Source organism: Podarcis vaucheri (assembly GCF_965113315.1).
Source record: "Podarcis vaucheri genome assembly, chromosome: 7".
Taxonomy (NCBI): Eukaryota; Metazoa; Chordata; class Lepidosauria; order Squamata; family Lacertidae; genus Podarcis; species Podarcis vaucheri.
In genome coordinates, this window is record NC_138765.1 from 85,176,013 (window position 1) to 85,191,476 (window position 15,464).

At 52.4% G+C, this 15,464-nt stretch overlaps 1 protein-coding gene across 7 annotated transcripts in view; it reads left to right on the forward strand.

Annotated features, from left to right (window-relative positions):
- Positions 1–5,581: 5,581 nt before the first annotated feature.
- Positions 5,582–15,464, forward strand: part of PAX8 (paired box 8) — a 36,513-nt gene continuing 26,630 nt past the window's right edge. For 4 of the 7 annotated variants that reach the window (XM_082230346.1, XM_082230350.1, XM_082230351.1 and 1 more), the window contains exons 1-2: positions 5,582–5,665; positions 5,943–6,048. In XM_082230346.1, coding sequence (XP_082086472.1) covers positions 6,024–6,048 — 25 coding nt within the window. In that variant the 5' untranslated portion in view covers positions 5,582–5,665; positions 5,943–6,023. Of the gene's footprint in view, positions 5,838–5,942; positions 6,049–15,464 lie in introns of all 7 variants that reach the window. The other 3 variants (XM_082230347.1, XM_082230348.1, XM_082230349.1) reach the window with 3 other exon arrangements.

A 15,464-nucleotide genomic window follows, 5' to 3' on the forward strand; every position in this document is an offset into this window, starting at 1 on the left:
GACAACACCCAGGCCAGAAAGACAAAGTTGATCTTAAAAAGGCAAATGGACCCCTGACCATTAGGTCCAGTCATAGCCGACTCTGGGGTTGCGGCGCTCATCTCACTTTACTGACCGAGGGAGCCGGCGTACAGCTTCCAGGTCATGTGGCCAGCATGACTAAGCCGCTTCTGGGGAACCAGAGCAGCGCACAGAAACGCCGTTTACCTTCCCACCAGAGCAGTACCTAATTATCTACTTGCACTTTGACGTGCTTTCGAACTGCTAGGTGGGCAGGAGCAGGGACCGAGCAACGGGAGCTCACCCGTCACGGGGATTCGAACCACCGACCTTCTGATCGGCATGTCCTAGGTTCTGTGTTTTAACCCACAGCGCCACCTGCATCCCTAAGGCTGATCTTACCAAACGGTTATTTCCTAGACAACTGAGATAGTTAGGGGAAGCTTGCAAGGCAGCATGGACATGAGGGGATTCCCAGCTGATGAAATGTCTCAGCTGCAAGTGACAAGAAGGTTAGGCACCTGTGGAATTTTGGCAACAGGGTGAGTAAGGCAGCAAACCCTCCTCCTTATTAATCTCACAAATCTCAAGTTTCCAAGTAATAGTTGTTGTTGTTATTATCATTATCATTAATGATTTTCAATTTTATACATTTCAATAATTTTATTATCATTTTAACATTTCAAAACTTGACTTCCTTCCCCCTCTTTCTGCAGTTCCTTAAATTTATTTTTTATATTTTCTGCATATCCAAATTAAGTTAATTCACTCATTTATTCATCTACTTTAAATATATACTCTTATAAAACTGCAGGTTATTACAGTAATCCTGCCAATGTTCTTATCTGTTTACAATCTATTTGTAAATATTCAATAAACAAATTCCATTGATTTATTTTAAAAAGTTTGTTATCTTGATTTCTGATTTTTCCGGTAAGTTTTGCCATTTCTGCATATTCCTGAAGTTTTTGTACCCACTCTTCTTCTTCTTCTTCTTCTTCTTCTTCTTCTTCTTTCCATTTTGGGGCAAGGAACATTCTTGCCGCTGTAGTCACATACATGAATAAATTCCTGTACAGTTTGGGTAGTTCTGTCCCTGTAATTCCCAAAAGTTTCCAAGTTATATAGCTTGGAATATATTACCTGGAATAGGTATACAGGTAAAAAATAAAATAAACCAGCAGGGGGATGGGGCTATATTCAGCATATTGTAGAGAATGCCTCACGGTTACCCTTGATTGCAATGCCATCAGCTGTTCCGTTCCTGTTGCTTAACCATTTCCTTATGTTCTTCATGCACCTGGTGGTATTACAGTGCAGTCCTAACCAGTTATTTATTTATGTAAAAATAGACTGGTGGCTTCAGAGAGACTTTAAACAGCGTTGGGGACAAAATAGTGTCCGTTGGAACCTCACAACACAAGCTCCAGGGAGTCAAAGCACACTCCACAGTGCTACTCTGGACTCAACTGCACAGGTAGGAATGAAACCACTGCAGTCCTCAGGAGTATGCCAGTGGTACCCAAAGCCACTGAGAGATTGAGTAAGGGAAACAGGGGCTCACTCCATCACCCAACTTTTGATAAAGTTCATTCACGCAGAGACAATTCCCAAACCAGGCCTGAACCTCAAGATACCAGGCCACTCCTAAGGAAACCTTCCCTGGACCTCTTAGGTGGGAATAACTGCCAACCAATGGCAGATGCCTCCTTCTTGGGGAAGGTGTTGGAGGGAGTAGCAGCGGAGCAGCTGCAAGCGTCCTTGGATGACACAAAATATTTCGATCCATTCCTGAAAGACCAGATGCGCAGCCTGGGAGTCATTCTGGACTCACAGCTGTCCATGGATGCACAGGTCAATTCTGTGTCCAGGGCAGCTGTCTACCAACTCCACTTGGTATGCAGGCTGAGACCCTACCTGCCAGAGTGGTCCATGCTCTAGCTATCTCTTGCTTGGACTACTGCAATACGCTCTGTGTGGGGCTACCTTTGAAGGTGACCCAGAAACTACAACTAATCCAGAATGCGGCAGCTAGACTGGTGACTGGGAGTGGCCGCCGAGACCATATAACACCGGTCTTGAAAGACCTACAGTGGCTCCCAGTACATTTCCGAGCACATTGGTGCTGACCTTTAAAGCCCTAAATGGCCTCGGTCCTGTATACCTGAAGGAGCGTCTCCACCTCCATCATTCTGCCCAGACACTGAGGTCCAGCACTGAGGGCCTTCTGGTGGTTCCCTCACTGCAAGAAGCCAAGTTACAGGGAACCAGGCAGAGGGCCTTCTTGGTAGTGGCATCTGCCCTGTGGAACACCCTCCCACCAGATGTCAAAGAGAAAAACAACTACCGGACTTTTAGAAGACATCTGAAGGCAGCCCCGTTTAGGGAAGCTTTTAATGTTTAATAGGTTATTGTATTTTAGTGTTTTGTTGGAAGCCGCCCAGAGTGGCTGGGGAAACCCAGCCAGATGGGTGGGGTACAAATAATAAATCATCATCATCATCATCATTATTAAACCTGGGCTCCACCTGGTCATGGGACTGAGTCTTCTTTGATGGCTTGGATGCCTGCTTCTTGGTCTCACTGTAGCTTTTGATACTGATACTATTCCAGTCCTGATTACGGGATCAAATCCAGTAAGTAGCATTGGGAGGGTGCTTTTCGGCCCCCTGCTGGTTATGCTATGGAGCGCCACAGACCATTATTTTATCCCCAGTGCTGTTTAATATCTACAAGAAGCTGCTGGGAGCTGTCATTAGGAGTATGGGGGGAAAGGCACCATCAGCATGCTGACGACACTTAGCTCTGTTTCCATGTAACATCAGAATCTTGAGAGGCCATGCAAGACCTGGACCAGTGCCTGGGCTGAGTGGTGGGATGGGCGAAGGGAAATTAGTTGAGCCTGAATCCCGGCCAGACAGCAGCACTCTAGGTGGGTGATTCCCATGTCAGAGAAACAGGTCAATTGCCTGCCTGAGATGGGGTTGCCCATTCCCTGGAAGAGCAGGCATACAGTGCTTCTGGAGCTGGCTCTGTTGCTGGAGAGCCAGGTAGTCTCAGTGGCTAGAAACACTTTTCCAGCTATGCCTGGTATGACAACCATTCCTGGGCTGGGAGACCTTACTCAGGCATTTGTAAATTCAAGATAAAAGCTGAAGGTAAAGGGACCCCTGACCATTAGGTCAAGTCATGGCCGACTCTGGAGTTGCGGCGCTCATCTCACTTTATTGGCCGAGGGAGCCAGCATGACTAAGCCGCTTCTGGCGAACCAGAGCAGCGCATGGAAACGCTGTTTACCTTCCCACTGGAGTGGTACCTATTTATCTACTTGCACTTTGACGTGCTTTCAAACTGCTAGGTTGGCAGGAACAGGGACTGAGCAATGGGAGCTCACCCCGTCGCGGGGATTCGAACCACCAACCTTCTGATCAGCAAGTCCTAGGCTCTGTAGTTTAACCCACAGCGCCACCCACATCCCTAATTCAAGATTATATTACTGTAATATGTGCTGTGTGGGGCTTGATCCAGAAAATGCAGCTAGGGCACAGCATATTCATTGTACAGTGGTACCTCTGGTTACATACTTAATTCGTTCCGGAGGTCCGTTCTTAACCTGAAACTGTTCTTAACCTGAAGCACCACTTTAGCTAATGGGGCCTCCTGCTGCTGCTGTGGCGCCGGAGCACAATTTCTGTTCTCATCCTGAAGCAAAGTTCTTAACCTGAAGCACTATTTTTGGGTTAGCGGAGTCTGCAACCTGAAGCGTATGTATCCTTAAGCGTATGTAACCTGAGGTACCACTGTATTTACAGCAATTGTAAATTCTTTAGAGGTTGTGTTACAATCAAGTGATACAGAAATTTATCCCCCCCCCAAAAAAAAATACAGAGCAATTCTGCATTTCATAGCACAGCCCCCCCCCGAGGTCCTGTGATTTCGCCAAAAGTACCCTGGTCCATGTTGTGCTGTGTTATGTGACCTCACCTCATCTGCTGGCATTTCTCTCGTCCTTTCTGTTCTGCAGACTTCACACTTATTATATTAACCAGAATGGAGTGGTCCACCACCTGGTGACAGCTGCAAAATAGTAGCTTGAGGGCAGATGCTCAAAGGGTGGAGCCAAGCACAGATTGCGCCCAAGTCACACACCTCCACATACCAGAACGAAAGCTAGATGTGAGTTGCTGCAGATCAGGGCCCCCCGGACACCTAACTGACAACAGCTTCTTCTGGTTTCTAGAGGGAATCAGAAATCCTTTACTGATTCAGCAGATCTGGCAGCAGTCTAGCAGTAGATCCTGATGGACTTTTACCCCTCCTCACTAGGTGGGTTGGACCCCATCAAGAACACAGAAATTGTGCACCTCCACTCTGGCTCAGAGGGATGCGAGTGGCGCTGTGGGTTAAACCACAGAGCCTAGGACTTGCCGATCAGAAGGTCAGCAGTTTGAATCCCTGCAATGGGGTGAGCTCCCATTGCTCGGTCCCTGATCCTGCCAACCTAGCAGTTCAAAAGCACGTCAAAGTGCAAGCAGATAAATGGTACCGCTCTGGCAAGAAGGTAAACGGCGTTTCTGTGCACTGCTCTGGTTCCCCAGAAGCGGCTTAGTCAAGCTGGCCACATGACCCGGAAGCTGTACATCGGCTCCTCCGGCCAATAAAGCGAGATGAGTGCCACAACCCCAGAGTCAGCCACGACTGGACCTAATGGTCAGGGGTCCCTTCACCTTTACCTTTTTACTCTGGCTCAGAGTGGCTAGGAGCTTACCAGCCTGTCTGCGAGCTCCCCAGGCTGCTCTGGGCAGCCAACATCTCCTTGCCAGGAGCACAATTGAACCTCAGTCAGCAGAGCATGAGACTCTTCATTCCAGATTTGAGCCCTACGTTGGGTGAAAGATCCCTGCATTGCAGGGGGTTGGACAAAATGACCCTTGCGACCCCTTCCAGCTCTACAATTCTACAGTTCTAGGTATGTGTCTCTGCTCCTCGCCCTTCCACTGAAACAAACATTTGCTCCAAGTGGGGATTTTTCACCAGACCTCCTGTAGGTTAGCTGCACCACCTGAGCAAATTTACACGATGAGGCCCTCGGAACCAACAAATCCTCTGCAAAGGGCCGCAGTGCGATGGCAGAGTGTCTGCTTGTCCTGAAAAGGGTCCACTACTGGTGCCTGGAACCCAGGGTGAGTCAGTGCAAGCAATACTGAGTGAGGTGGCTCCCTGTGTTATGCAAGGGCACAAGTAGGCGTCCCACCATAACAGGCACTCCCTGCTGCCCCAGCCTGGCCCAGCTGTCAGTGGGGGCCACAGCTGGGCCTAGCAGTCCAGGGCAGGTGATGTGGACCCAGGAAGGAGCTCTCCCCGCCAGGCCAGGCCAGGCCTTGCTTTCCTCTCCTTCCCTCCTGCCTGGTTTCTTTCACAACAGCTCCCGAGCAGTTCTTTTTAACTCTTAAAAGCACTCAGCCATGACCCCCCTGCTTTCTCTCCCCCTCCAAAACCCCAGGCAGCCAATCCAGCGCCTCTTCGCTTGCCGAGGCAGAGCTGCGAGGGGGCTGTGTGGATAAAACCAGCTTGCCATGTCTCTTTTCCTGGGGACAAAACGGCCGGAGAAGCCGCCCAGGACCAGCAGCTCCTTTCTCCGGCTGGCCCCGGTGGAGGCGACCAGGTAAAGGGTCCTCCTGGGGCGCCAGAGGCAGGAGACCCGCGTTGGGGTGGGTGGAGAGGTGCCAGGGCCACGCAGCTTTCCGGGAACCTTCACAAAGCCCAGGGTCGTCGAGAAATGGGTACGGGGGCCCTTCCAGGAACCCTCGGCCCTCCTCGCCTTGGGTGCTTCTGAGGTCTCCTCACTGAAACACGCGCGTCCAGCAGGTGCCCAGAAAAGTGCCCTTTGCTGGGGCGGCCCCCCACCTTTCCTCAGGCCGCTCTCGCTTTCTCTCCCCCAGCAGCAAGAGCAGGGCTTCGGATCCCTCCAGGAAAAGGACCCGGCGGCCTCTCGCCCGCCCCCCCGACGAGCCGGCCAAGCCATGCCCCATAACTCCATCCGCTCAGGTAAGCTTTCCCGTGGCGGTGGGGCAGAGGGACCAGGGTGGGAGGGAGTGGGGGACTCCCTCGCCGACTCCCAACCTGTAGGGCGGGTGAGAGAAGAGCCTCCCCCCGGCTGCGTGCCTTCCACTCCCAGCTGGCGCCCCAACTGCCGCTGCCCCCCCCCTCCAGCTGGGCTGCCGGTCTCTTCCAGCCCTCTCGCCCCACGCGCGTCGGGGAAGGAGGTCCGGGAGGCCGACGCCGCGGAAGGGAAGGCAGGGCATTCCCGGCCCGCCTGCGCGGAAGTTGCGCGCGCCCAAGGCCAGCCTGGGAGCCCTCCTGCCGCGGCCAGCCAGGCTTGCGGGGAGGGTCCACACAAGGGGGGACGGCTGAGCCCCACGGCGAGCAGCCCGAGCGAGTCGCTGGGCTCTCAGCCGCCTCGCCAAGCGGGGCGCAAGAATCCGCCTCTGCGCTTGCGGAGGGAGGCAAAGGCGTCCTCTGTGGCCGGAGAGGGGGGGGGGTGGCTCCTGACCGGCTCGCCCCAGCCAGGGGCACCGGATAAAGCCTCCTCCAGCCCCTGCCCCACAAAACGCACAAGCTTGGAGTGAAGGACTCGCCTGCCGTTCAAACTCCCCTGGGGCTCCCACGTAGCAACCTCCAGATCCCCTGATTTTGGGGGGTGAAGCTGTTGCGCAAAGCAGCCGCTTCTTCACTCCATGTGGGGCTGAGCCCCGGGGCGAAGAGGGAGCTGGGCTGCTACACGAAGCGCACCTCCTTCTTCTCACCCTAGCAAAGTTTCGACGTGCGGGAGACGTGGATCGGGACCAGCGGGGTCTGGCGCGCCCCGCGCACACCTCTGAGCGCGCGGGGGGAGTCACAGCCCGCTCACCTGGCCAGCGCGGGGGCCCTTTCCCAAGTTGTCCAGACATTTGCGGGGTTGGAGGCAGAAAGGCCACCGCGAGGCCTCCTTTTCCGGCTGAAAGTCAGGTCTGTGGCTCCCTGGCCAACCAAGTGGGGCCAACGCAGTATTTCCGTTTCACCCAGCCGATATTCAACTGGGCTCCTAGTTGGTGCCCAGGGGCGTAGGCAAGGGGGGGAGGCAGGGGGGCAGCTGGCCCCCTAAATCAAGTAAATCAATAAATGTACTTTACTAACTGAGGTTCTGCGCCCCAACATAAATCCTGGCTACGCCCATGCAGGTGACCGAGATCTCCACTGGTCATCAATTTCCGTATTATTTGCATTTTCTTCTTCTCGGAGAGCAACCGTGAGATTTCTCAGGAGGCAGAGCGCAGGAGAATTGCCAGCGGCGGGTTGGAAAGAAAAGGGAAAATTCAGTTTCCGTTAGCGTGAAATTTGGATGTGGGGTATTGCTGCTGCACGGTTCCCCAATATTATTATTATTATTTATTTATTACTACTACTACTACTACTACTACTACTATTACTATTATTATTAGTTGTTGTTGTTGTTGTTCCCCACCAGTTGTGCAACCATTTAGGCTTTTAGATGTCAAAATTATCCTTCTTTCCCGGCGCTGCAAAAACTCTCGGGGTTGCCACAATGTTGCTCACTGTAGCATTGGGTCGCCCAGCTAATTCAGTGTCCGTTGCCCGCTGAGCAACAGACTTTTTCCCCCTAAAGAAGTTCATATTCGAGTGAATGCTGGGCCAAACATGACGTTTCAGAAAAAGCAGGTTCAAAGGAGTCCAGCCGCTGCCACGTGTCGGCCTCTTCGGATTGAGGCGCGTCTGATTCCCCCGGGTCAAGTCTCCAGCCCTTCCAGACTGGAATCGCGGGGCGTTCCGAATCCCATCCACTCGGCTGCTTCGGGACACGTGCTCCGGTTCGCGGGTTCGCCGGTGCCTCTTTCGAATCCGAAGCAAGTCCCGCTTCGCCCCGGGAGGCTTCTGGGCGGGCCGAGGCCCCCTCCCTCCCGTGGGGAGAAGCAGCGAGACCGGCGGCGGCTGGCAGCGACAATCCCCCGGTGCTCCGGGGCCTCCAGTGCCACCGCACCGGCTGCGAAGGGACCGGAGGGACGCTCCGTCCGGCCCCCACGTCGGTTTTGCAGTCCCAGGCCTGCCTTCTCGTCGACCATCGCTCCGTCCCGCCCCACTTCCCTTCTTTTTCCAGGGCTCCCTTTTTTTCCTTTCCCCAAACAAGGTGTCTGCTTCCATCTCCACAATTCCGTCTCACAATTTCAGCGGCCGTTTTCTTGGAGACGTAAAAGCATAAGAAGCATCCTGCATTCTGGATCCGGCCAGAGGCCCGTCGAGTCCATCGTGTTCTTGCAGAGGCCGAGCAGGTGGAGAAACCGGACGGCAGGATTCGACCACAAGCTCCCTCTCCCTTGCTGCGGTTTCTAGCAGCTGGCATTCGGAATAATTGCTGCCTCCAACTGACCCAAACGATGTCGTCCCACTCGGAATATTTCTGCATGAAGGAAACGCTCAGGCGGGGCCCTTTTTGCAGACCTAGTTTGGCCACAGCGGAAGTAGAATCAATCGATCAATTAAATATATAACAAGATCATCTGAATGGTCCCGGCTGCCCACGTCGAAGTCTTGGAGCGCCTCTGAAGACTGTCGGTATATTGCAGGAGTTCTTATGCCGCATTTCTTCGCCATACAGTCCCAAGCGCTCCTTCTGCCCCAGGCGCAAACGGGGCATTTGTACAAGATTCTCGCTTGGGCATCCGGACAACCCTAACATCCCGTCAAGACCCCGGCAACCCCCTTGCAGAGGAGACGGATCCGTCCCCGGGTCTCGGTTCTTTGGCTCGGCTCGGCCGCTCCCGTGTCCAAGGGGCAGGAACGCGCTGGTGGGTCTGGGAGCGAGGCGCAACCCTTTTATTTTGGATTGGTCTCGTCGTGTTTCTCCCGCGGGCCCGCAAGCAGCTTGAATGAAAAGGTGCCCGGTGTGTTTCCATCTTCCTCTGAGGCAACCTCTGCACCCAAAATGGTTCAATGACAAAATAGGTAAAAGAGCCGACATGAAATGGGGAGGCTGCGTCGCCCTCTTGCCTCGACAGCGACCACCTTCGGGCTCCTGTCTGCCGCCCTTCGGGTTCTGACAAGATTCGGCTTTTCCAGAACCATTGGTGACATAGGTGCCAACTCCCTGGGGCCCTGGGTGCCCGAGCCCCAACAAAATCTCCCATGAAGGGACCGGGCACCCACAGTTTCTGGTGCCAGGGCACCCACGGTCCCAGGCACCGACGGCCAAGGTTGGCACTCCTGTCCGGTGATGACCGGCGTGCTGGAGCGAATTTGCTTTTCTGACTTTTAAGACGGAGTCGAACACGTCTTAATTCCATCCCATGTGGGAATAAGGAGGGAGCAAATGCCCTCGGAAGTTCGTGACGCCAGATCCTCTCTCTTTCTTTCTTTCTTTCTTTCTTTCTTTCTTTCTTTCTTTCTTTCTAAAACTGGCGAAGAGGGGATGTGAGCGAAACTTGTTAAAGAGCCACAGGCGCGGCTACCGTGCTCGTAGAGACATCACCTTGCCGACAAAGGTCCGTATAGTTAAAGCTATGGTTTTCCCAGTAGTGATGTATGGAAGTGAGAGCTGGACCATCAAGAAGGCTGATCGCCGAAGAATTTATGCTTTTGAATTCTGGTGCTGGAGGAGACTCTTGAGAGTCCCATGGACTGCAAGAAGATGAAACCTATCCATTCTTAAGGAAATCAGCCCTGAGTGCTCCCTGGAAGGGCAGATCCTGAAGCTGAGGCTCCAAGACTTTGGCCACCTCATGAGAAGAGAAGACTCCCTGGAAAAGACCCTGATTTTGGGAAAGATGGAGGGAACAAGGAGAAGGGGACGGCAGAGGACGAGATGGTGGGACAGTGTTCTCGAAGCTACCAGCATGAATTTGACTGAACTGCGAGAGGCAGTGGAAGACAGGAGTGCCTGGCGTGCTCTGGTCCAGGGGGTCACGAAGAGTCGGACATGATTAAACGACTAAACATCAACAGCAACTGTGCTCGATGGAACAGAGAACGGAACCGGAGCTCCACCGGGAGATACAGCGGAGGGCGCGTAAGACCTGGCAGCTCCTGGGAGGCGGGTACGGTACACACATGCAGGATGACCCGCTGGTTTCCAGCCCAGAGGGCAACGGGGCCGGGATGTTGGCTTTGGCTGTGCAGCAAGTGAGGCCGCCCTTGCTTTCCCTGCGATGCCCAGTCTTCTCCAGGCGGACACCCCGGTTTTGCGGCTCCAGCTGTTTGCCCCCCGACTGCTGCTCCATGGAAATGACTTGCTTGCAGCCAGCATGGCGGGGGACGGGTGCCATAAGAACCAACTCCTAGGGGCTGAGGTCTCTTCTCCCTCCCAATAAAATATTTGAGGTGGTCGCCGCCCCGAACCCCAAGTTGATGGGTACTGCTATTCAACTGGTGTGCATGTGCTACGTCTTGTGATCAGTTATGTTGGCTGGTGTCTGGGGCAGCCGGGCCGAGGAAATCTGATCTGGAAGTCCGTCACGAGGAGCAGAAACCAAGTGAGAAGCGATCGGGCTTGATCGAACTTCTTTTCCTCTCTGCTCTTTCCGGATCAAAATTCCTACCTGGCGCTGCGAGGCGCTGGGCGCTTCCAGAAGAGCCTTCGAATGTCCTTCAGGCAGTTTTGCGTCTAGATGGAAGCCGGTTGCAAGAGTCCGGCGGCTGGAGGATTTTGCTGCGCATTTCCCGTTTGGGAGCCATTTCATGCCCGCATCCTTCTCAATTGGCTCGCTGACTTAAGAAACCTCATTCCAGGAAGAAATTAATTAACACTGCAATTAGCTATTTGATTAGTAGGAAACGGCAGCCCTCCCTTCCAAGTACAGGTGTGCAGGGGCTGGCGGAAAACCTGTAAGGTCCTGCCCCCCCCCCATCCCTCGCTAGCCCAGGGATACCGCGGGCGCTGCTTTGAAAGTGAACTTTTTACAGTTCTGCTGGGCTAGGCTAGTGCAACGAGCAATCAGGGGAAATCACGTGCCCCGTGGGGGCTAAGGAGGTGAAGAGAAACATTCCAAAATATTTTTTTTTGGGGGGGGGACAACAAAGCCGACACAATTCTGTCGTGTTCATCCCGTAGATGCACAGACACCGCCAAGTGCAAGACCCGTCCTCAAGTCCCTTACCTTTCCCGCCGCGACCTGGCCACAGTGATCCATGCGAGGGTCACCTCCAGGCTTGACTACTGTAATTCGCTCTACGTGGGGCTGCCCTTGAAGCTGTCCCAGAAACTCCAGCGGGTGCAGAATGCTGCAGCCAGGCTCCTCACGGGCTCTCTGCCAAGGGAGCATATTCACCCAGTGCTTTCCCAGCTGCACTGGCTCCCGGTGGAGTACAGGGTCAGGTTTAAGGTGCTGGTTTTGACCTTTAAAGCCCTTCACGGCCTAGGACCCTCGTACCTATGGGACCGACTCTCCTGGTATGCCCCACGGAGGACCTCAAGGTCCATAAATAGCAACACCCTCGAGGTCCCGGGCCCTAAGGAAATCAAATTAGCCTCAACTAGAGCCAGGGCCTTCTCGACACTGGCTCCGGCCTGGTGGAATGCTCTGCCTCATGAGACCAGGGCCCTGCAGGATCTGATTTCTTTCCGCAGGGCCTGTAAGACATAGTTGTTCCGCCTGGCCTTTGGCTTGGAGCCAGTTTGATTCCCTCCCCCTCCCCCTCTTTCTTTTTCCTTTTTCCTTTCTCCTGTGATGAGGCTGCATTTTAATATTTTAATGTTTCAGTATTTTAATTGATGTATTTTAATCTTGTTTTTAAGTTGTATTCATTCAACTTGTTTTTATTATTGCTTGTTAGCCGCCCTGAGCCCGGCCTTGGCTGGGGAGGGCGGGGTATAAATACAAAATATTATTATTATTATTATTATTATTATTATTATTATTATTACTGCTGCTATTTTCAAGAGCATCCACAAATACAATTCTTCAGGCGGGGCTGGGAGGTGAGATTCTCCTATTTGTACCCAAAGCGCCACAGTCTTTGTGCTCTTTGCAGCCCCATCCATGGTGCTGAAGCGGATGCGATCCTCACGGTCCTTTCCAACTCTGCAATTCTCTGATTCTATGAACTGAGAAAGTAGGTGAAACAACCCTCAGTTGTTGCTGAACCTCAGCTCCCACTGTCCTTCCTGGCTATGCTGACTGCCTGAGCAGACGGGAATTGGGACCATGGCAACATGTGGAGTGATTCTGCGTTATCTGTTCCCCTTTGCCCTGTTGGGTCAGCTTCCACCGAGACCAACTTATAACACGGAATAAGCGCACCACTAATGAGTAAGGGACGCGGGTGGCACTGTGGGTTAAACCACAGAGCCTAGTACTTGCCGATCAGAAGGTTGGTGGTTCAAATCCCCACGACAGGGTGAGCTCCCGTTGCTCGGTCCCTGCTCCTGCCAACCTAGCAGTTCGAAAGCACTTCAAAGTGCAAGTAAATAAATAGGTACCGCTCCGGCGGGAAGGTAAACGGCGTTTCCATGCACTGCTCTGGTTCGCCAGAAGCGGCTTAGTCATGCTGGCCACATGACCCAGAAGCTGTACGCTGGCTCCCTCAGCCAGTAAAGTGAGACGAGCGCTGCAACCCCAGAGTCATCCGTGACTGGACCTAATGGTCAGGGGCCCTTTTACCTTTACCTTAAGATTGTCTTCCATAAACACAGTTTTAACAGTGAGTCTGTAAGTGACTGTGGAGGCCAGTTCTGGATCCACACACTCACAGTGGGGACATAGGTTTCCGGGAGGCAGTTGGTCACGGTGAGGGTTTGCCAAGCTTGCCCTCCTCTTAGCATGTTTCTCCCTTGCGTCCTGAGTTCGAGCGTCTTCAAAGCCCGGGAAGTGTTTGCCCAGTTTAGAGAAGGAGGCGTGATGCTCTGACAGAATCCTGGACTCCTGCTGCCTCCTTTTCAAAGCCAGACAGTGAAGGCCTCTTCACCTGGGCGGCAGCACCTCAGTCGGTGGGCGGGCAAAGGAGTGTCATTCAGCTAACCCGCCCTCTCTGCCCAGCCTTGGCATCAGGCCACACCCCTCCCCCATGTGCTGGCCCCTCCCTCTGCTTGTTTGTGAGTACTGGCACTTTTTTCTTTAAAAAATGCACTACTTGTGTGAGAATGCAAATACCAATTCCAGCTGCGTTAGCTTATCTCTGTAAGCTATTCGGATAAGGTTGCACAGGCTTCTATAGCAATTATGGTATCCAAGGATGCTTTAGGCAGACTTGGATTATCTTCTCCCTGGTTTATGTTTCCCTCTTAAGAAATAAATCACTCTCAGACTGTTTAAGTAAATAAATTGTTAGATTTACTCACATCAAAAGTCTTGGCAGGATTCAACACATACAATGATGAAAATCAGTGATGCAAATCAGACAGGCAATCATCCTTAAAAGTTATAGTCCCAAATGGAGTGTGCTCTCTGAACGAGAGTTTACAGACATCCTATCCCATTGCGGGTAAGAAAAAGTGTGTGCGGTGACAGGAAGGAGTAAAGATTTCGTTTCTATTGTTCCCCTTCCTGCCAGACAAGTTTAGAGGATATGACATCATAGAGTCCCCTGTCTGTGACTATCCAGCAGCCATGCATTTCTGATTTTGGCTGCACATCCCTCTCACAAAAAAACAAGTACAGTACTGTGAATAATTATTTAAGGCATTGTATAATAATAATAATTTATTATTTACACTCCGCCCATCTGGTTGGGTTTCCCCAGCCACTCTGGGTGGCTCCCAACAGAGTATTAATAATAATAAAAAAGTTATTAAACATCAAACATTAGAAACTTCCCTAAACAGGGCTGCCTTCAGATGTCTTCTAAAAGTCAGATCGTTGTTTATTTCCTTGACATCTGATGGGAGGGTGTTCCACAGGGCGGGCGCCACTACACTATATATTTAGCCTGGAGAAGGGAAGAGAAGACTGAGGAGGGGTCAGAAACCTTAGACCAGGGGTCGGCAGAGGGCTGGTCCACTGTCCCTCAGACCTTGTGGGGGGCCGGACTTTTTTTTTGGGGGGGAATGATGAGCGGCTTGCAAAAGGGCTCTGGAGAGGGGCTGCTTTAAATGGCGGCCACTTGAGAGGGGCGCTAAGCCAACTGCGGCTCCTGTGTCTTGTGAGTGGCAGGGGCTGGCAGAGGGACAATGAGTGGCACGCGAAAGGGCTCTGGAGAGGGGCTGGCACCAACAAAGCTCAGCCCCCTTCCTCCTCTAGGCAGGGCAGGGAGAAGCCAGGAGGAGGGAGGGAGGGAGGGAGGGAGGGAGGGAGGGAGGGAGGGAGGAGGTGCCGTGGTGTGTGTGTGCGGGGATGGCACAGCCCGAACGATCAGAATCAGGTCCACGCTGATCCATTGCAGCGATTCCCAGACCATCCGTGGGCCGGATCCCGAAGGCAACTGGGCCAGATCTGCCCCCCGGCCTTAGTTTGCCGACCCATGCCTTAGACCTAGGGGTCAAATGTGGCTCTCCAGACCTCTTTGTTGTTGGAGAACAGTAGATATATTTCAGTGATGTGCAGAGATTGTAAGGGTAAAGGAAAGTTTTGGTTTGGTACTCACAGCAAACAAAGCTATCCTAAGGCTTGGCTGGAGGAAAGTGGCAGAGCACTTTCGCTTGTCTGGATGGAGAAGTTTGTGGGTGCAGAAAGCTCTGTTTTTGCCACGACTGGCATGTAGCCTACTGCACAAGTAACACCTGCTACCCTGCTCAGTTTTGCCTCTAAGTCCCACCCCATCACTGGTGTGGTTGCCCCTGCAGGAATATGACCCATGAACTGAAAAAGGGTTAATCTTAAGGTATTTGCTCCAGAGGGCAAGAGGAGAGATTACAGGAGTACAGGAGGTTAGATTTTGTTTGAACATTAGGAGAAATCTCTTGATAACAAGTGTGGTTTGATCCTGACACCAATTAACCGAGAGGGGTAAGTGATGGACTTTTTCTCCATGGAGAGGGTGGGCAGTCATTTATTAAGAACATAGGAAGACCTTTGCTGGATCAGGCCAGTCATCCTGCTCTCATTGTGGCCAAACATATGTCTGTAGGTGACCTACAACCAGGACTCTCCCTTTCTGCATTTTCCAGAAACGGGTATTCATAGTTACTTCTGCCTCTGACTTGGAGGGCACTAGTAGTGATTGATAGCTCTCTCCTCCATGAATTTGTCTAATTCTCTTTTGAAGCCATCCAAGTTGGTGGCCATCACTGGGGGATTTTCTGGGGGGAGGGAGGAATTCCATAGTTTAACTATGTGCTGTGTAAATGAGTGCATTTTATAAACTTCAGTCATGTCACCGAACTTAGTGACCTTTTCTCTTAAGCTAAAAAGTCCCAAATGATGCAACCTTTCATGTAGGGGAGTCGCTCCACCCCCTTCATTGTTTTGCTTGCCCTTTGCTGAGTGTTATTGGGGAGGCTCTGCCTCTGGATTCCTGGGATGTGGGTGGTGCTGTGGGTT